The 22,706-nt window shown below is 40.2% G+C and overlaps 1 protein-coding gene across 1 annotated transcript in view; it reads left to right on the forward strand.

The window, feature by feature from the left end:
* KCNH5 (potassium voltage-gated channel subfamily H member 5) overlaps positions 1–22,706 on the forward strand; it is a 222,665-nt gene that overhangs the window by 153,432 nt on the left and 46,527 nt on the right. Inside the window, exon 9 of the mRNA XM_024194406.2 lies at positions 12,700–12,952. Coding sequence (XP_024050174.1) covers positions 12,700–12,952 — 253 coding nt within the window. The remainder of the gene's footprint in view (positions 1–12,699; positions 12,953–22,706) is intronic.

The following is a 22,706-nucleotide window of genomic DNA, read 5'->3' on the forward strand; positions in this document are numbered from 1 at the left end:
ACTATATTTCTTATTCTTCAGCAAAGATTTCTTTTAACTGTGCAAATAATTAGCAAAAAACCTCTAAACTTTACCAATTGTTAATATTTATGGATGGTTTTCTTCCATATAGGTATCATTACTAGAGCTGAGTGAATAACAGATTTTTCAGTTGGCTGGAAATTCCAAAAAATAATAAAAATAAAGTCATTTCAGCTTGATCACAATTTTCTTTAAATTTTTGGCCAATCGAAATGTGAAAAAAAATTGATTTTGATCATGTTTCATTCTCCCCAAGATAAAATGTTTCATTTCGATTTCAAGCATTTTTAACGTGTTTAATTTTTAAAATAAAATGTAAATTAATGTTGAATGGAAAAGTCGCTTTGAATTGAAAAATTGAAACATTTCATTCAGGAAATGTCAAAATGAAGCATTTTATTTTTTTCGTATTTTGTTTGTTTTTATTTTCAACCAAAACAATTTGGCATATTTGATATGAACTCATGAAACGTTTCAGCATTGCCAAATCTGCATTTTTCTCCCCCAAAAAAGTTTCAGCCAAACAATTTCATCCCACTCTACTGATTACATCTTCATTAGTTCCAAATAAATATACTTTATTGCTCCCTTTGCATTCACGTGTGCATTATGATGTCATTTCCCCCTATTATTAGGATACATTTCAGTCAGTCAAGCATGCAGCACAACTCAACACATTGAAATTATTTTTTCTTTAAATCAAATACAGTGGGTAGAACAGCTCACATGTTGACCCAAAATTATGCAGTTTTTTCTGGTGATGAACAACCGTATTGTATATAACTACAGGCCAATATATCATGATAAAGTCTAGTAGTTTTTCTGACAGCTAAGGTTTTTAAAAGAAATGTGCTTGAGACTAAAATATAAGTAAATGCCTTTGCTGGGAACGCTATACCTTTAACAAATGTGCTTTAATTAATTGTTACAAATATCATTCAAATAGTGCAGTTAAATATCTATTCTTAGTTATATATGAGATACTAGTGTTTAATGCCATTGAAGATCTCGCTCAGACCAACAACAAAGAAGAAATCCAGAGAGCTTAGTGTTTGGTTCTTGTGCAGATACACAGTGTGGGCAAAGTGAAGGTTGACTAGATGTTACTCATCTCCCCAAAGGGGGCAATGAAGAAAAGGGCCATAGATCCAGAGCTGGCTGCCGCAAGTAAAACCCCTCTCAGATGGCCCAATCCAATGCCCATTGACTTTGGTGTGTGATGGATCAGACCCCGAACTTCCACACTGCAGGGCTGTGCCTTAAAGCAGTGGTTCTCAACCAAGGGTCTGGAACCCACTGGGGGGCCACGAGCAGGTTTCAGGGGGTCTGCGAAGCAGGGCTGGCATTAGACCTGTTGGGGCCCAGGGCAGAAAGCCAAAACCCCACCACCTGGGGCTGAAGCCCAGGGCTCCAAGTACCACCAACCGGGGCTGAAGCCGAAGCCTGAGGAACTTTGCTTCGCAGGGCCCTCTGTGGCATGGGGCGCCAGGCAATTGCCCTGTTTGCTACCCCCTAACGGTGGCCCTGGCTTTTATATACAAAAAAACAATTGTTGTGGCACAGGTGGACCATGGAGTTTTTATAGCATGTTGGGGGTCCTCAGAAAGAAAAAGTTGAGAACCCCTGCCTTAAAGGACCAATCTAGGCTGGGTCTTTGGTGATAATTTGTCCTCAAATTTCATCTTCAGCCCGCAGTGCTCATTGTTCTTTCTCACTCCTCCTTCCTGCATACCTATGAATAGAGAATCGATGAAACTGAGAGTGTCCCTTTATTTGTATTATTTAAACTGAAGCAAGTGGCCTGTGATCAATCATCTTAAAACATTTAGAAGTCAAAGCTCTAACATTGACAGCTAGGACAATACACACAATACATTGCATATGCACTGTACATACCATAATATGATAATACATAGCTCATGTGTAGGAAGGAATTTGTTTTTATACAGCCCCTTTCATGCTCAAGGTACTTTGGTTATTCACCCAGCAATGAATTAAATGTAGATCGTGAGTAAATTCATGGGAAAACGCAGCAGCCATTATATATTTAAAAGTCTCTCAAAGGCAGCATTGCACATTAGAACCTGTTCTGCTGAGAGAGATAAATGTGAACCAGAACATTCTCTGAATATGATCTTTTAAGTAGTTGTAAAAATATTTATAGTAACAGCCTGAGATATTAAAATGTTCACATTGAATTTGAGCTTCTTAGTTTTAATCAAAATGTGCTTGACAGCAAATGAAACATTAATAGGTTGCTGCTCTCCTCTAAAAATAGGTCATTACACGTGAACCTGCACAACGATTCATTTACATCCAGCTGTTTCTATGAAGGTCCCACTCTCCTAATGGCAAAATTGTGAAATGTCAATAAAGCTGAAAGATTTTCCTTCCTTTGACTCTTAGTTAAAGTTTGGCTTGAGATTCTCTTAGAAAATAATAAAATCAATGGCCAGATAATTTCTAACATGATTTAATGGTCCACTTTTCAATAAAAGACACAGGTTGAAAGGAAACAATTTATTCCTCAGTTTTTACGTAGGAATCTATCTGAGCCAGTTTCACGTTGTAACTCCTGAAGTGGAAACAACGGGAAAACAATACAGCATTAAAACTATTCATTACTGATGGTATGACCCAATATGCAATAATGCAGAAGAAACAGGACTATGATAAATATTTTCAGGCTGCAATTTTATGAATCATAAATCTCAGAAAATGCAAGGGAATTTAGTCCCCTCCGCTGCTAGTGAGATCTTCAATGGCCCTATGAAATATTGTTGACAATCCAGTACTGAAACCTGAGATTCATGGCCTCAAGACATCTCTCCCAGTGTCCTGATGCCCTGTAAAATCAGGCTGCTATTTCTACATGGTCTCATCATGGAAACTTGTCTGTATGGCCTCTACTGCCATCTTTCCCTACCACCAGCGCGGTCCTCGTACTGTAAGATCAGGAGCACAGGTTCTCTGTTTTCTTGCCATGCAGAATTTGCACCATATACAAGGTGCAAAAACCGTGAAATGTAAATATGATTCCAGACGCAACAAGAAAAATTAAAATAATCTGGACAAATATTGCCCCTAAATTGTAAGGGCTGGCTTGTCAGCAGCAGGTGAACAAGAAATCTCCCTCACCTCGCAGAACTGTTCAAGGGCCACTCACCATTACAGTCCACTTCCTCTTGGAGAGCAGGATGCAGAAAAGGGAAGTTACCTCAATGAGTTGTGTAATGTCTATATTTTTGATGTGTGTATAGTAGGACTTAAAAGGATGAAAACTCCCTCAGTAGTGTCCCTTCACAACACAGTGTGGGATCTTACACCTTGTATCATCTGCACATTTCATTAATGTGCTCATTACTACATTTTCCAGAGCATTTATTAATCTATTAAAAAATCAAACCAGACCTTCCAGCAGTTGTGTCCCCACAGCATAATATAGTGTAATTTATCATCACCAGTTGTTTCAAGACCTACAGCCAGTTTTTATCCGTGTTGAGAAGATTGAATTTAATTTAATCCAAACTAATTTGTAGCCATTTCTGTATATTTCCAACACATGTTAGTGTTATTCAATTAAGAAATTTTCCTTGTTGTTACTGTACCACCAAATCTGTCTCAATGCTCTGATCACCAGTGTAATTCATATTCTGTATTGCTTAAAAAATATAATTAAGCTCAGTTTGCAGATCTGGTGCTTTCAGCATTTAAAGCAAACTACATAAAAGACCCAAAGAAGATCTCTGTAGAGCTTGAAAGCTTGTCCCTTTCACCAACAGAAGGTGGTCCAATAAAAGATATAACCTCACCGACCTTATCTCTCTCTTGGAATTTTAGACAGTTCAATTAAATAGTTACAAACTCAGTGCTAGCATGTTCGATCCAATCTATTAAAAACAGTCTTAATCCATGCAGGGTTAATAACTCTGATCAATCTGTCTAACTATTTGTAAAAAAAAAAATCAAATTTACAGTATGAAAGTGCTCGGTGATTTGCATATCAGCTGTTTCTTAACTTTGCCTCCAAAGCAGCTAATCCAATGCCCATTGTGAAATGTATGGCTCAGCACCTGACTTAATGAGTTTTTATGCAAATCCAGTCAGTTTCTTTGGGTGCCTAATGGGAACTGAGCTCTTTTGAAAGTCTGACCTTGATTGTGGCTGCTGAGCACTTCTGAAAATCTAGCTCTTAATGGCCTCTTCCCAGCAAGGAATTGATCTGGGGGCTCCCAGACAACAGTGGGCATACTCTTCCCCCTCTGCCCCCCCAAGTCGAAGTTAATTTTATGTAAAAGTTATTCTGCCACCACTGAATAAATCTCATGGCTGGTGCAGTGAGAGAATGAGAATTTAGATCATTATAAGTCTGCTTCAGTATGTGATTTGTCAACCTGGTATTCCCTGACATGACTTCAGAGATATTGTCATGTCCATGAAGCCAATCAGCGGCCTTCTCAAACGGGAGAAGATTTCAGAAATATTTAAAACGGTTCCAGCAGGCATTATTTGTACACCGTCTTCATCCACAACGTCTTTATTTTAATTCATTTGCTATTCTTGCAGCTCTTTTATAATCTCTGCTCCGTGTAGAATTCTATGAACTATTCTGGAGGCTTATCTTAAACTGCCTGAGTACACTTAGAAAATGCTAGGAGGAAAAAAAAAAATCAGATGAGCCTCCTTGGGAATGTTACTGTTCCCTTCCAGATCTCAAGTTTAGCACAGAGATATAGATGTACCATTTATTTCCGAGTATTCCAGAGCTTTTAATACCACTGTCACAAGTCTCTGGCTACATACATAAACATCTCACTCACCATCTAAACTGCACACATGCAGAGATGGAACCTACCATCTTCGTTCTAGAAATATGAACGACTAGCACATGTGCTGAAGGAAACTGTCTATCTGCTGTGATTGTATTAGGGCTTATATCCTGTGTGGGCTGGCTAGAAGATGATGATAAAATCAAATCTGAACATTCTTTTTGTAAGTAACTGAGCAGGTTTGATTTTCCACTCAGAAGAGGGCACCTCTTCAGTGCATTACTTGATCTCAGCAGTTAAGCAAAGCTGTCCCTCGGGTATTAGGAGTCTACAGTGGTTCAATCCAATAGATACCAGTCTGTGGCTTCACAGATGCAAATGTCACCATGAACATGTGACACAGAACTCAGAACCTTCTCTGTTAAAAATCAGAGGACTCTATCAACTGAGCTAAAGAAGGTTTTTCTGCATAGGGGGATTCTACATTGCCTTTCATTTTTGCAGCAGAAGGTATGATGTTTGGATGCATGAGCAATAGTTACTGACTGTGAAGTCTATGGCCACAGATTTATTACATAGAACCCTGCAGACTGTATTCTCCCAAGCTTATGCTCTGAAGCTATCAAATAGTAAAGCATTGTAGTCAGCAACCTTCATATTGATTTGTTCATAAAACAAGGATTCCACGCACACGCAAAAAATAAAAATAAAATAAAATAAAAATGAAGACTCCTCAGGAAAAATCTTACCTCTTTGGAAACTGGAAAGTAGTTTTTGATACATGGCTTAAAATATACAAAAAATAGAAACCAATAACTAACAGGTATTTTGTATCCTCTTTGGAAACTGGTTTTTGATACATTGCTTAAAATATACAAAAACAAACAAACAAACAAAAGCAATAACTAACAGGTATTTTGTATCCTCTTTGGATACATGCCATTTTAAAAATGTGACATTTGAGGAGACAATTTAGATTCTTTGTTTTTAACCGTGTAATCAGAATGTCTAGTTCTTACTCTGCTGACTAAGGGCCATTCTCAACAGGGCTTGTATATAAAAGAGAAACACCTCATCTGTTACTATGCTCTCTTAGTAACTTCAGAAGGTTCCACCTTGTTCCTGCAGAAAATAGAATCCTGTTTCCATACCAGAATCTTCTTTACATCAGCAGGAAAACTACCATGCAGAATCTGATCTGTGCCATCAAATCCCCTTCTTACAGTACTGCCCTGAGTCATGTTAGTGGAGTTGATGGTCTCCATTAAACACCTTCTGAACCCTTGATGCTTGCATTTGTACAATCAGAAAGGAGCTATAATAAAGGCTAGTCAGAGACTGTAGAGTCCTGTGCTGGGAGCATACAGTATATGGATTAATAATTGAGATTACCCATTTCTCGCTGTTTTCCCTTGATATTTCCACATTTACTTTTTATTTTCTTCTATATCTAAGATCCTTTGTAAAACCTTTTAACACAAAATATTTCCTATTTAGTTGTCTTCAACTTCATTCTCTGTTCTCAGTTCAAGGAGAACAACATATTGTAAAAATGAAATTGTTCAGCCTGTGGCTGGAGCTTTGCTCCTTGCTCTTTTACTATTGTGCTTGCCGAAGAGTGAAGTCTCAGTGTATATAAAGAAGGTGCTATCAGAAGAGTCACTTTCTAAATGGAGTCTTTTGGATCATGACTTCAATTAAATTACTGAATTCTGTGTGATTTACTGAACTGGCAGTGTCTGTGCAATGGTGTTCTTGCCATCCTTCTTGTTACGGTGTTTGATGATAGAAATACTACTGTGCCTATAAAAAAGAGCACTACTTGGAAACATAGAATCATAGAAAAGTTGGGCTGAAAGGGATCTTGAGATGTCATCAAATCCAGCCCCTTTCGCTGAGCAGGACTAAGTAAACCTAGACCATCCCTGACAGGTGTTTGGCCAACTTGTTCTTAAAAACTTTCAATGCTGGGGATTCTATAACCTTCCTTAGAAGCCTATTCAAGAGCGTAATTATCTTTAGAGTTAGAAAGATTTTCTGAATAGCTAACCTAAATCTCCCTTGCTGCTGATTATGACCATTGCTTCTTGTCCTACCTTCAATGGACATGGAGAACAATTGATCACAGTCCTCTTTATATCAGCCCTTAAAGTATTTGAAGACTGTTATCAGATCACCCTTTGGTCTTGTTTTCTCAAGACTAAACATGCCCAGTTTTTTTAACCTTTCTTCATAAATCAGGTTTGCTAAACTTTTTATGATATTTGTTGCTCTCCTCTGAACTCTCTCTAATTTAACCACATTTTTCTTGAAATGTCGCACCCTGAACTGGACACAGTATTCCGGCTGAAGCCTCACTAGTGTAAAGTAAAGCAAGACAATTACCTCTCATGCCTTACACAGGACATTCCTGTTAAAACCTTCCAGAATGATTTTTGCCTTTTTCACAACTGCATCACATCGTTGATTCATATTCAATTTGTGATCCACTGTAACCCCCAGATCCTTTTCTGCAGTAGTAGAATCTATTCCCCATTTTCTAGTTATGCATTTGATTTTTTCCTTCCTAAGTGAAGTACTTTGCACTTACGTTTTTTTTTTTATTTCATGTTGTTGAATTCAGACCAATTCTCGAATTTGTCAAGGTCATTTTAAATTCTAATTCTGTCCTCCAAAGTGCTTGCAATCCTTTCCAGCTTGATGTTGTATACAAACTTTATAAATATGCTCTCCACTCTGTTATCCAAGTCATTAAATACTGAATAGTACTGGACCCAGAACTGATCCCTGCAGGACCCCACTAGATATATCCTCACAGTTTGACAGAGAACCATTGATAACTACTCTTTGAGTACAGTCTTTCAACCAGGTGTGCACCCCAACTTAAGTAATTTCATCTAGACCACATTTCCCTACTTTGCTTATGAGACTGTCATGTGTGACTGTGTCAAAAGCCTTAGTAAAATCAAGCTATACCCCGTCTACTGCATCCCCCCATCTATTAGGCCAGCAATCCTGTCAAAGAAAGAAAATAGGTTGGTTTGACATGATTTGTTCTTGACAAATTCATGCTACCTATTCTTTATAACTAGGGCTGTCAATCGATTAAAAAAATTAATTGCACAATTAATCATGATGTTAAAGAATAATAGAATTCCATTTATTTAAATATTTGTGGACTTTTTTTACATTTTCAAATATATTGATTTCAATTACAACACAGAATACAAAGTATACAGTGCTCACTTTATATTATTATTTTTGATTACATATATTTGCACAGTAAAAAACAAAAGAAATAGTATTTTTCAATTCACCTCATACGTCATATGTCACCTGAAAGTGAGAACAGTCGTTCGCGTGGCACTGTTGTAGTCAGTGTTGCAAGATATTTTCGTGCCAGATGCGCTAAAGATTCATATGTCCTTCATGCATCAACTGCCATTCCAAGGGACATGCATCCATGCTAATGAGGAGTTCTGCTTGATAACAATCCAAAGCAGTGCGGACCAACGCATGTTCATTTTCATCATCTGAGTCAGATGCCACCAACAGAAGGTTGATTTTCTTTTTTGGTGGTTCAGGTGCTGTAGTTTCCGCATCAGAGTGTTGCTCTTTTAAGACTTCTGAAAACATGCTTCACACCTCATCCCTCTCAGATTTTGGAAGGCAGTTCAGATTCTTAAACCTTGGGTTGAGTGCTGTACCTTCTTTGCATTTTGTCAAATCTGCAGTGAAAGTGTTCCTAAAATGAACACCATGTGCTGGCTCATCATTTGAGACTGCTATAACATGAAATATATGACAGAATGTGGGTAAAACAGAGCAGGGGACATACAATTCTCCCCCAAGGAGTTCAGTCACAAATTTAAGTAGCATATTTTTTTTCACGATTGTCATCAGCATGGAAGCATGGCCTTTGGAATGGTGGCCAAAGGATGAAGGGGCATACAAATGTTTAGCATATCTGGCATGTAAATACCTTGCAATGCCAGCTACAAAAGTGCCATGCAAACGCTTGTTCTCACTTTTAGGTGACATTGTAAATAAGAAGCGGGCAGCATTATCTTCCATAAATTTAAAAAAATTTGTTTGTCTTAGCGATTGGCTGAACAAGACGTAGGACTGAGTGGACTTATAGGCTCTAAAGTTTTACATTGTTGTGTTTTTTGAGTGCAGTTATGTAACAAAAGAAATCTACATTTATAAGTTGCACTTTCATGGTAAAGAAATTGCATTACAGTACTTGTATGAGGTGAAATGAAAAATACTATTTCTTTCTCATTTTTACAGTGCAACTATTTGTAATAAAATAATATAAAGTGAGCACTGTATACTTTGTATTCTGTGTTGTAATAGATATCAATATATTTGAAAATATAGAAGAACATCCACAAATACTTAATACATTTCAATTGGTATTCTATTGTTTAACAGTGACATTAAAAGTGTGATTAAATGCGATTAATTTTTTTAATCGTGATTAATTTTTTTCAGTTAATTGCGTGACTTAACTGTGATTAATCGACAGCCCTACTTATAACCCTATTATTCTCTAGGTACATAAAATTTGATTGTTTAATAATTTGTTCCATATCTTTCCAGGTATCAAAGTTAGGCTGACTGGTCTATAATTCCCCAGATCTTCTTTGTTCCCCTTTTTAAAGATAAGAACAGTGTTTGAATGACTGATCACTTGGTACTGTATTTTTAACTCATTGAACAGTATTTGGATGGTTTTAATAAGTTTCTTGGGTATATGAATGTCTTTTATTTTTGATGAGTACGATCACTTTATATTAAACAAACAACAAACAAACCAGGAAATCTGAGAAGCTCTCAGGATACAATTCTTGTCGTCCCTCTGTAATATTTTACAGTAATTAGAGTTTGAGAGGTGTTGAGTCCACTCTTTTTTCCTTCCAAAGTATAGAAGGTTGGAACATAAGGTTTGGAAGCCAAAATCATTTAGATGAATGTAAGATATATTATGAACACGGGGTTTGGAAATTCAAGAATCATGGCCTCTTTTAGTCAAAATCATTTATATTATTAAAAGAATGACACTGTTAACAAAGGAAATCCTAGCGATACTAGATAAGAATGGTAAAGTTGCCAGTCATGAAGCAGAAAAGGAAGAAATATTCAATAATTATTATTGGAGAGAAGCAGGGTGATGTATTCATATCTTTCAGTAATAAGGAAAAAGTTTCTATTCCAGAAGTAAATAGGGAGGATTGAAACAGCAGCTATTAAATGTAAGCATTTCTAAATTAGCAGGTCCTGAAAACTTGCACCCAGGAGTATTAAAAGAATTAGCTGAGACGCTATCTAAACCATTAATGTTCAATTTCAACAAATCATGGAAAACTGGGGAAGTTGCAGAGGAAAAAGCTAATATTGTGCAAATATTTCAAAAAGTTAAATGAGATGACCCAGGTAATTATAGTCTTGTTAACTTGACATCGATACCGGGCCAAATCATGGAAAGGCTGATAGGGGACACAATCGGTAAAGAATTAAAAGATGGTGGCAGGCAACATGGCTTTATGGAAAACAAGTCTTGTCTAACTTGTTGTTGTTGTTTTTTGATGACATATTATACTAGACTTCTGGAAGGCATTTATCTTAGTCCTGCATGACATTCTGACAAAAAAAATCACAAACAAAATCAATGTAGCCCTTATTAAATTGATTAAAACTGGCTAACTGGTAGATCTCAAAAGTTATTGTAAATGGGAAACCATTATCCTATGGAAGATTCCATCCCATCATCATCTTTTGCAGGATCCCACAGGAGACATGAGAAAAACATGCATAATAGTGACCGACTAAAGAAACTCAATCTATTTAATTTATCCAAGAGAAGGTTACAAAGTGACTTCATCATGGTCTCCAAGTACCCACACGGGGAAGAGATTTCTGATAGTAGCTGGCTTTTTAATCTAACAGGAAAAGGCTTAATGGGATCCAATGGTTGGAAGCTGAAGCTAGACAAATTCATTCAGATGCAAATTTTTAACAGTGAGGGTAATTAAACATTGGAAGAACTTACTGAGGGACATGGTGGATTCTCCATCACTTGGAGTCTTTAAATCAAGATTGGATGTCTTGTTGAAAGATGTACTGTAGTTCAACCAGAAGTTATGAGCTAGATGTAAAAATTACTGTGCCAGGTTCTGTGACCTGTATTATGAGGGAGTTCAGATTAGATTATTAGAATGGTCCCTTTTGGTCTTAAACATTTGTGAATATATATGCTTAAAATTTACCTTGACTGTTTTCCAATCCATTATCTCAAAGATAACAGTATGACTTAGATCTATTAAAACAAGGAAGGGACACATATTAATGTAATTAATTAAGATTTAGATAGTTTATTGTCTGACAGTTCTATGCTTTGGACCTTTTAGCAATATCGTACAATAATAATAATATCATTCTTTATAACAGATCTTGACTGAACAGAAATTAAAATTCTAACTTTAATTCCTACATTAACATGAGCATGGTTGCCACAAAGTTAGTTCAGTGTTGCCTGGATTTCTCTGCTAAAGTGTTCCTTGACATTCTAAGGTCTGGCAAACTGTTCATGAACTGGAGACGGTCTCTCATTATTGCCTGTGGAGTGAACTGATTTAATTCAGTAAGGTGAGAACTTGCGCAGTGTTATTTGTTGACCTGCAGTTTTCTATATATATGAGACTTTCACAGTGTAGTTAATTTGTGTCCATTGGGCTTAATTTACACCTTATCATACATTTTTGTTAGCAGCCTTAAAAAGAGAATATTCCCAAGTAAATTAGCTACCATGTACTTAAGGCTTTACATCACTATTAGCAAGTTTGAGAAAATGTGCTCATGTTAAATGTGCATTTCACAAGCCTAGTTCTTATAATTACTGGTGATTCACAGTTTGTCATTTTCTTTCTTTAACTGGTTAGGCTTTGCTAACTTTCCCTTTATTGTATCTGTAGGAAAAGCCACGTACGGTAAGAATTTATCTCACAGGATGGCCAAGATCAAGTGATCTATCATTGGCTGTCATCAGGTTCACAGTGCGGCTTTTCACTCACTTGTGCTTTATATTTCTTATTGCGAGATTGCATAATGTTTTTGTTCCTATTTGTTCTAATCTTGAAGCTCTTTTGGTATCTTATTCAGAGTGTAAGCTCTTTGTAGAAGGGACTGTCCCTTATTATGTGTTTATACAGCACCAGGCACAATGGGGATCTCATCTCAGTTGAGACTGTAGGTGCTTTCATAATGCACATAATAAATGATCATCTATTTCAAGGCTTTGGGGGCCAGGTTTTTAAAGGACAGACATCAGTAGCACTTTCAATAGCTCACGTGTGCACATGCTGAACAGATAATGAGGTGGTTTGTGCATAGCTTCCCATCTTTACAAACTGGATCCGAAGGTGCAAGTGCTGGGGTTTGCTTTCCTACTCTTGCCCATTTAGAAGCATTGAAGCAGGGAACAGCCCTGCTTTCACCACTGCCTTAATCAGTGTGCCTCAATTCTCTGCTTTCACAGGGACCATCTCTGTCAGTCAGTGGGTAATTCAGATGCCCAGGCTGCTGAGACCGCCAACATGGGTGCCAATTAGTGCCAACTGTAAATGGTGTGTTTTGTAGAATTTATGTTTGTAGGAACTGATGTGATAATGCCTAGCTCTTACATAGGACTTCTCATCAGTAGATCTCAAAGCCCTTTACAAATGAGATCAGTATCATTATCCCCATATCACGGACATAGGTGGAAAACTCTCTCTGAATACTGTCTGAAGGTGACACTGGTAAAAAATATTCTGCTGTAGGAATGTCTTTTTGTGAAGCAGTTTCTTAAAACACCTACTGGTCTTGTATCATATTCCCAGCTGATTTTTTCCCCTTCTTTATTCAGGTTCTTTCCATTTGTCCCAAGGACATGAGGGCAGATATCTGCGTGCATCTGAACCGGAAGGTTTTTAACGAGCACCCTGCCTTCCGACTGGCTAGTGATGGCTGCCTGCGGGCCCTGGCTGTGGAGTTTCAGACTATTCATTGTGCTCCAGGAGACCTCATCTACCATGCTGGAGAAAGCGTAGACGCTCTCTGCTTTGTGGTGTCGGGATCCCTAGAAGTCATACAGGATGATGAGGTGGTTGCTATTTTAGGTACTGTGATCTTTACTGAAATGGTCGTAACCTACATAAATAATGGGGAGCTGTTCCCCAAGTTTTATCTAATAATCTAGTTTGACATGTAAGTTACTCAGTCATGTCTCTCAGTCTGTCTAATCAGAGGTGCTTATTGATGTCGTGTCTAAGTGCTGCATGCCAATTCAAGCTGTTCCCGAGCATTGCCTAACTGGCAAAAACCCTCACCACTTGCCTTGTTCCCAGTGCGCATGATTGTGTGAGTTTCATTTTGTTTTTCCTTCCATCCTATCTCTACAGTTGTGAGTTGATCCTGGGAATATGCTATTCCTGGAGGAAGGACTTACCAGGGGATGGGTCTTCCATTGAGACCTGTATAAAGTCTGGCTTTGGCTGCCCTCATTAGGTGTTTCACAGCTGGGGTGTAGCTGCTGAAAAGGCTCTGCCTCTGTGTCTTATCCTATCCCGGTACCTGTGAACATTAGCTGTCTTGGAGGATCATGAATCTTGGCAAATCTTGAAAGAGAGGATACAGGATGAAGAGTAGATAGATAAAAGCAAATAATTAAGGGGGTGAGATATGTGTTTGGAGAGGAAAATTGCTCAGGCAAATCTTGTGGACTTCATTTACTATTCTTAGACAGCCCTTGCCTTGCCAGAGATCATAAAATGATGCACATTTTTAGCATCGTGAAGCAGTTGTGTTGGGAAATGCAATTGCAGTGAATGACCTTCCTCAGGGAAACACACACTGAGCGGCTTGCAGCATTGTGTTCTGTTAATTACAGCTTCACCTTGTGACAAAGTCCCTCCAAGAATAGGAGCGAGGGAGCTAGAGGAGAAAGTGATATTTGGACATTCTGGATCAGGTGAGTTTTGTCTTAGCAGAAATGATTTGCTCAGTGAGCTGTGGATATGCTTTCCTTCTGCTTGGCTTCGAATAATAACTGGTCTTGCCCAGTGGCACTGTAGCAGTGCATTGGGACCATGAAAGATGAGTGGTTGTCACAGCACTGAAACACTTTGTCTCCAGAGAGACTCCTCTAGCAGTAAATCCTTCACATTTTATTCCTGTAGGAATGCTCTTTCTGCCTATTCTGGCTCACTGGTCAGAGGTAGGGTGTCCCTGAGCATAACAGAATGGCATCTGTGCGCTTGAAATTCTTTAAATCTTCTACCGGAGGAAATGTGTGCAGTTTTTTTGGGCTCTCATAGGAGTGTTTTCCATGTTAACCTTCACACTGGCCAGTTTCACTTGCCTGTATTCTAGTCTGTTGTTTTTTTTCCACTGACACATCAGTGCTAAGTTTTCTCCTGAGTCAGGAACAAAAGACACAGAAACTCTTTGCTGGGCAGTGAAATGACGCACTTACATCATTGTTGTGAATTGACGCACAGGCCAATACCAAAGGAAATGAATAGCGGTTTGAGCCGGATAGACATGCAAATTAGGGCTGACCCAAGCAAATCTAGGCCCCCTATGAAGGCATTTGCCTGATCCCCCTGGGTGGGAAGCCTATGATTCACTCTGTGACGTTCTCCTCCCCCTGGACCATCCTCAAATTCCTACATAGGCCACCTGTTGATGAAGGAGGTGGTCAGTGGTGGTGGGAGGGTACAAACAGAATGTACATTTGTCTAGGGAATGGGGCGTGCAGTAATGGGTGGAGTTTTCCTATTAAACAAGAAGAGGTGGGAATATGCCACCTGCCCCAGCCAGGGCCACATTAAGGTGCGAGAAATGCAGCTAACGCAGGAGGCTCCAGTTATCACCAAAGCAGGTTGTATGCCACAGCATGCAACACTGGGGCAGTGGCATTAAACAGGACACTGCTGAGCCCCCTGTGGTTACAAGTTTGGCAGCACTGATTGACCTGACCCTAACACAAATCTCTCCCTGACTGTCATGTCAGTTGGACAGGTGTAGCTGAGGGCAGAACAGGGTGGTTAGTATCGGTTCACTAATTTAGTACTCCTGGGGGAATTCTGTGCCACTGCGCATGCGCAGAATTTATGTCCCCCTCAAATTTCTCTGCTTCCCCACAGAAAAATGACTTTCTGGAAGGGAAGCAAGGGGAAGCCACAAGAGCAGTCATGAGCCGTTCCCCAGCTGGTAGAGAGGTAAATAACTGTGGAGCAGGGGGTGGGACTGAGGAAGACACGGCTCCCTACCCTGCGCCAGGCTCAGCTGATAGTCCTGGCTTCCTCTTCCCCTGTGTGGCATCTGGGGCTGGGTCAGACCCATCCCGATTTCTCCCCCAGTTGCAGGAAGCTCTGCAAACTCCCCACCACCACCACCACCAATTCCTGTACTCATTGCTCCTCAGCTGCAGGGAGAGGGATCCCTGTACAGGGAGCTGCTCCCGCATCCACCTAACCCCTGTGCATCGAGACCCCCTCATACTCAGACCCTCCCACCAATCCTCACCTCCCCTGCACTCAGAACCCCCCGCCCAATGAGCCCCACTCCCCTTGCGCCTAGACCACCCTGAGGAGCCACCCACACCCTCACCCCACCGAGCCCCAATCAGCCACACCTGGATCTCCACCCCACTGAGCCCCACTCCCCCAGCATCTGGACACCTCCCCCCCGAGCCCGCCACACCCAAACTCCCCTGCTGAGCTCTATCCCCCCCACATCCAGACCTCCCCTGCAGCTGAGCCCCAACCACCTTCACCTGGACCCCCCTGCAGAGTCCCATTACTGTTGCACCCAGAACCCCCTAACAAGCCCCTGTGCATCCGGATCCCCCACTGAGCCGCCTGCACCCAGATTGCCCCAGACAGAACCCTCTCAACCCACACCTGGATCCCCCCCACACTAGGCCCCTCCACACTAGGATCCTGCCCTGCTGAGCCTGCCTGCCCACACCTGGTGCAGCCGGCACGAAGGGGCAGGGCCCGGGGATGTTTCTGTGGCAGGCCCAGTCCATGCGCTGTGTCAGGGTTGGATGCAGCCTCACCACTGAGTCTGTGTCTGGGGTTGGGGGAGCTGTACCGGTGAGTTCCCATCTCTGTGCAGCCTGTGGTCTGTGCTCCCCACGGCCACGCTGGAGCCTCCAAATAAAATTTGCAGAATTTTAAAATACTGCGTGCAGATTTTTTGGCGCAGAATGCCCTCAGGAGTAACGAATGGAGGCCTAAATAAAGGGGAAGACTGTAGCTGTCTTTCTAAATCACCTGAAAGGGCTGAGTTCCTCATCTCCCCTAGCCGTGAGCTCGGCTGTGCCTTTAAGGCAGAGCCCTGCATTGGAAGTGCTGCAGAGCTTCACTGCCCCCAGGGCGTTTGTGCAGGAATTCTCTCTCCAGCATGGGGGGGAGTATTTTTGCTGCTGCATCCCTTGAGTGGGTGCTTCATATGCCCCTGCTGGGCAGCTGAGTGCATGAAGGCTGGTGCCTCCTATGGTTTGTGTTCTGTCTCATTGGTCCAGTACTCTGGGGAAATCAGGGACTGTAATTATTCCAGGCTGCTCTGCCAGGTATGAGAAAAGAGGAGACGGCAGAAGGCAATACCTGCACAGCGGCTAATGTACATGTAGGAAGTGGAGGGAGCGCACCAGTTGACACAGGACTTCATCACATCACATCATTCTGTCCTGACAGGATGCAGCATGGAGGAAGAAGTAAGGAACAAGAGCAAGAGAAGAAATGTCCTGACCCACTGCCAGACGTGTGTGCGCGTTTGTGCGCTCACGTATCTTGGTGCATCCCCAATTTGTACCAGCTGGAGAATCTGAATTGAGGCATATATACACAAACCTGGTCTATTTCCTTTCATTCTTGAAGATATTAACACATTTTAAAATACAGATTTTATGCAAAAAGTCATCGGGTATCATATTCAGGGTTGAAGCCTCTATGCTGAAAGCTCCTAAAATCGGCAATTTCTTTAGCAAAATATTTTTTGGATTTCAAGTCAGCGAACCATCTCCTGCTAAATACTAATCTCAGTAACAAAAAGGATCTCTCTCTCTTTGTGTTACAGCTCTTTAAAGAAGAAAGGCTTTAGCTGCGTGCTACCAAATAAATGATTTGGAGGGTGTTACAATAAAACAAAGCATAAATTACTAATTTGCTGCACTGAAAAACACTGTTAAGTGAATTTCATGCAGGCTTTGTTGTTCATTACTAAAGATCATTTGTCTGCAATAATGGTGAGAGATCTTTACCTCCACCTCCTACATTTTGTAAATCCAGTGTCTATGTTACATGCAGTCTGACCGGAGAGACCTTTAACCACATCAAGTTAAAGAGAATTGGCTTTAATTACTGGAAGTGCCTTCGATTCTGCCATCACTGCTGACAGCTAATTCAATGAAACAGAGTTACATTTATTGTGTGGCATAGGGATTGGTAGAAGGCATAAATCTAGTTTAAAGGATGATAAACTGTTACTCTAGTTATAAGCAAAATAGGGGATTTCCTCATGCTCTGAACTGATTAGTTGCAAGACTTTCAAGGGTTCTGGAAGAGGATCCCTTTCAGAGGCATTTGCAAAGGCATTTATAATGACAATAAGTTGGTGCAGTGCAGATCAAAGGGTGGAGAACATCATTTTTATCAGTTTGTCCTGCCTTGAGCAGTTCACGCAGAAGGGAAAAGGAACTGCACGTCACCTGGCTCGTGTGCCTTCCCTTCCACCTCTCCTTTGCTCACTGCCTTTGTAGGAGTCCATCTGAGTATCTCAAGGGGCTTTATATACATTAATTAAAGTCTCACTATACCCCGCCTCACTATGCAGGGAAATATTAGTTTCATTTTACAAATGACAACGTGAGAGGCAAGTGACTTGCTGGAGATTGAACAGCAGGGCAATGGCAGAACCAGGATCTCCGGACTGTCACTTCTGTGCTTCAGCCGAGAAATCATGTGTTCCTCTTCCCTATGGGGTGCTCTATCCCAACAATATATATCAAGTATGAATCTCTTGCATGACCTGGCTGGTGTGCCTCCTAGTCCACCTCTCCCTCTTTGCTCACTGCCTTTGTGTGAGTCCGTCTGAGGATCTCACAGTGGTTTACATACATGAATTCATTCATTCTTACCACGCCCCTTTAGCCTCCAGTAGCCATGTTGCTCAGTAGGTTTGGTGTCCCAGACAAGTATTTTCAGTGGAGTTACAGTAGGGATGCACTTGACCCTTTGTGTTTAGGGGCAGGGTTTTTGCAGCTGAGGTCCTCATCTTTGGAATTTGCTCCTTTTAGAAGCTCATGAGAGCCTGGATCCTAGTGAGCTTCAGGGCAGGATGCAGGACCTAGTTATTTTGTTTAGCTCTGTTATGCTTTTGTTCTTGTTTTGTGCCTTAATTTTCTGTAATTAAGGTGCCCAGCTGCTGTAGCAATAGGCATTATAGAAATGAGTAAAATACGTGAATAATTCAAATTGAGTCCTGTGATCTGCAAAGTCTGGGATTCTTTAATGAAAATACCCTGGTGTGCCATTAAGTTCTCTCTGTTAGGATCTTAATTTTCCTCTACTGTGAAATAACTGAGTAAAATAACTGCTGATCGAATAGCTAACAAACCAAATTAATCTCTGGTGTAAAATGAAGCTACTTCACTGGAGAAAATGCAGCAGAATACGGCCCAAAAATTGTACCATGTTACATTTGCAACTGCAAGAATAACTGGCAAGGGCAAGCAATCTTATGTCTAATTGTCATAAACTTTGCTAATAAGTCAGGCCACACTGAGAAGTCTATTCTTTAAGTTTCCACAGTCACAAGTAGAAGTTGATAGTGTAACTAGAATTGCTCTATATGCACAAATGTACCACCAAACAGGTTTCAGTAAATGCAAGCTAATGAAATCAGGTGTCCACTCACATAGATAGGGCAGATAGTAGTTCACCCTACTGCAGTTATATAGAACTTGCATCTGGCAAAGAATCTCATATAAGTGGTGTTGTTAAATGCCGACCAAGTATTTCGAGATGCTCCCTTTAATATTATGGTTAACTGTAGAACTCATAGAATCGCTTTAAACCTGAAGATTAAGTAACATATTTTGAAGAAATTGTTATGCCAGCAGAAAAGTAATGACTTAACACTTAAATGTTGATTCTGGGAACTGATCAAAAATATTTTGGTTCAACCCAACGGGCACAGTGATTAAAATATAATCAGGAGCTGAATTCCTAGGTGTGATCCCTGTTGAATGAAAGCAGTTTTGGTAGCCCAGGCAGTATGAATATATGATGGGTTGTACTTCATCTACACTAGTGTTCTTACCCTACATGTAATCAGATACATTGTCTATTTTAATGTGATGTATGTATGTCAGTTTTTATATGTGTTCTTCATGTAATCCTACTACAGCCGTGCTGTTTGTTGGATTTATTATTTTATTCGAAGCCCAGACCTTCAGTTATTAAGCTTCCTTTAAACAGGGCCACATGTTATCTTTTAAGGCATTATTTCTTCCTAGTGGAATTAGAAACTGAATATTACCAAATATCAGACATGAACATCAGGGAGAGCTCCCCATAGCAAGTGGTATATAATTCATTGGTTTTAGTAATGTATTTGAAAATTGGGAATGATTTTTTTTCACCCCAAGCTGCAGCTGTATTCTGAGTTATAAAGGGATAACAAACTGGCTCTTCTAGCAAATAGCATGGGGCGAATCCTAGAGGTGCTGAGCAATTACAACTCCCACTGAAGTCCGTGCTCAGCAGTTTTCGGATTTCTACAACTAGATTTTAGAAATGCAGTATTAGGATTCCATCCATCAGCCCTGTTAACATTTTGAATTTACTTAATGTTATACTGTTGGGTTTATATTTTGTATGAGACAAGACTGCTGTATGTGTGATACACAATGTGAACTAAAAAGCTGTCAGTCCCATTTCACTACCCTTACTCATATTAATAGTGCTAACTCCGTGACTTTGAGGGATCTACTTGAAGAGGGGGTTGCTACTTAACAGGAGTAAAGCTGGGTCTAAGTAAAAACAGCTCTTTGATACTGTAATGGCAAACCTGTAAAATAAGACAAAAGCTAAGCCTGAGAGTTTCCCCATTATAATAATGGGCACTCAGTAATAATTTATGGAACCATCTCTGTCATAGTTCAGCTGTGAAAAAGCCCCCTTCATTCCACTGAATTAAAGCTACAAATTAACTAACAGAAAAACAACCACATGAGGCCCAGGTTTTCTTCGGCTACAAAGAGACAGACTGAAACAATTCAGACGATGTACAGTAAATCGTTCTTTATGGGCTTGACCCTTCAAGGTGCTGAGCACTTGGATCCTGATCCTGATCCTGCAAAGCACTTTAGCGAGTGTTAGACTTTTAGCACCGTCTCGTGCCATTGAAGCACATGCATAAGTATTTGGAAGCATCAAGTAAGAGCGCTCAGCAGCCTGTAGAATTTAGCCCTATACTCCTTGATCAAAGTGATTAGCTGCCACTGACAAAGAATTCAACAGAATATTTTACTTTTACTCATTCTGATTAATTGTAAGTTTTAGATATTTCCCCCTTGTCTGCACAATAGCCAAACAAAACAGAAATTGCTAACCTTAATTTAGAGCCAGATTGAGCAATATGGTTCTGGTGCACAGTCCACTGGAGTCAATGAGGTTTATTCCACTGAGTTCAGTGGGCTTTGGATCACACTCCTATGGGTTACTGCCAACCCCAATAGTTCAAAAATCATGAGGCAGGCTATCCAAAATCAAGAAAATGACTTAAAAGTCATGACATTTAACAAAATACATTTTGAGTTCATTTTATATGTCTTCTGGTTTCTCAGCCTTTTGAATGCGGTCAGGTAACATTTTCAAGAGTTTCTCCGCAGACTTGAGGGTTAGAAACTTACTTTTTTGTATAAAATGAAAGACCAGATTGTCACACAATCCCTTTACTCCAGGAGCTGGGGCTTTAAGAAGATCATCAAGTGTTGTGAGACTTGCAATAAAATCATGAGAGCTGGCAATAATGTAGCCCTCTACTAATAGTAGAATAACTACAAACTACAGCTGGTCAGAACATATTTGCCAAAATGAAATTCTATCAAAATATGCTTTGTGGTTGAAGCTGAAACCTTTCATAGAGACGTTTGGTTTTTATTAAACTTTAATCATGAAGGTGTATGGATCGCAGGGGGAGAAGGGAGGGAGAGAGAGAGAGAGACTACTGCTGGGTGGTAGGGAACTGGCCTGGGATGTGAGTGAATGTTGCTGTGGAATTGAATTGTCATCCTCCGGTCAGATCCAATTCCTGGGGGTTCCTTATTGTTGCTTGTTTCTTTGAATAGGTTTTATTTATATTTTGTATTTTAATAATTATTTGCAAAAAAGCTTTACCAAAGTTCAGCTGGCTTTCTGCCCATGTTCTATACCATTGTTGCTTTTTCTCTCCATGGGCCATTTTTGAACCCATTGCTATTTTTCCAAAGTGCTTGAAATGACCTTTTTCATTCTGTTTTTTTTATGTAGTACCATGCAGCAGGTAGGCCCAGGTTTTCCAGAGGAGCTCAGGGCCAGACTTTCAAGTGTTCAGTGACCATAGTTATGGCCAGATTTTCAAATGAGCTCTGCTCCCATTTGGGTTCCAAAATAACAGTTGGATTTTCAGCTGAGCGCTTTGTTGAAAATTTAGCCAAGAAGGTCCAGTTATACTTCCACGGTAGTCAGTGGCAAAACATCCATTGACTTCAAGACCTAAAGGCCCAGACCCCACCATGTTTTCGAGGGCTTAAAACAGAAAGTCAAAAATGTATGAATGAACCAATCAAAGCATTTCATATTGCAGTTATCTCCTATACTTATTGTTGATAATTTAGAGTTGGCCAGTTCCTTCATGCTTTAGTGTTGATTCATAGATTTTAAGGTTAGAAGGAACCTTAAACTAATCTACTGTAACCTCTGACATAACACAGGCCATAGAATATCAGGGTTGGAAGGGACCTCAGGAGGTCATCTAGTCCAACCCCCTGCTCAAAGCAGGACCAATCCCCAGACAGATTTTTGCTCCAGATCCCTAAATGGCCCCCTCAAGGATTGAACTCATAACCCTGAGTTTAGCAGGCCAACGCTCAAACCACTGAGCTATCCCTCCCCACCCTAAAATCAAGCGCCTCACTGCCTGGAAACAATAGCTCAAGTCAGAAATGGCAACCCAGGCCCCAGTGAGATTTGAACTCATGACCCTGGTTTACAAGGCCAACCCCTGCTATAGAACTAAATCATGTTCATGGCTGAAATGTTTAGACATACTAGACTAAATCTGAGATGAGATAAACATGTGCAACACCCACCCAATGGTTCAACAATATAATTTTAGGCTTCGCAGGTGGTCAGTTAGGAGTCAACCTAAATTACCCGCAAATACTGTATCTTCCAGCAGTTGCTGTATAGCTCTTGGTGCAGAATTTACTGTGTTACATGTAATTGCTCTTCTTCATCAATGTTTTACTGGCACAGGCCCAGATTTGGTATTTCACTTTGCGGCCAGAGATTCAGGATAATATTGCATTAACTGCCTAGAAAAAACAGACTCTGCATCTCTTCTCAGCCATTTAGATAATGACAGCCCTCCTGTACACGCCACCCAGGTCCTTGATGAATAGAGCATTTGTTAGAGAATTGTTTACATTTTAATATTTTATCAGTGGAGAGATTCAGAGCTTTAACAAAAATTAAATCTTAATTTGTGCAGTTTCCTCTCAATGTGTTAGGTTTGGAAAAGATTTTCTAGGCATTGTAGTCTGTAGATAACTTTTTACATTTTAAATTGAGTCCCAATCCATTGCTCCAGCAGTGTTCG

Source organism: Terrapene carolina, unplaced genomic scaffold (genome assembly GCF_002925995.2).
Source record: "Terrapene carolina triunguis isolate 2854851 unplaced genomic scaffold, T_m_triunguis-2.0 Scaffold189, whole genome shotgun sequence".
NCBI lineage: Eukaryota > Metazoa > Chordata > Testudines > Emydidae > Terrapene > Terrapene triunguis.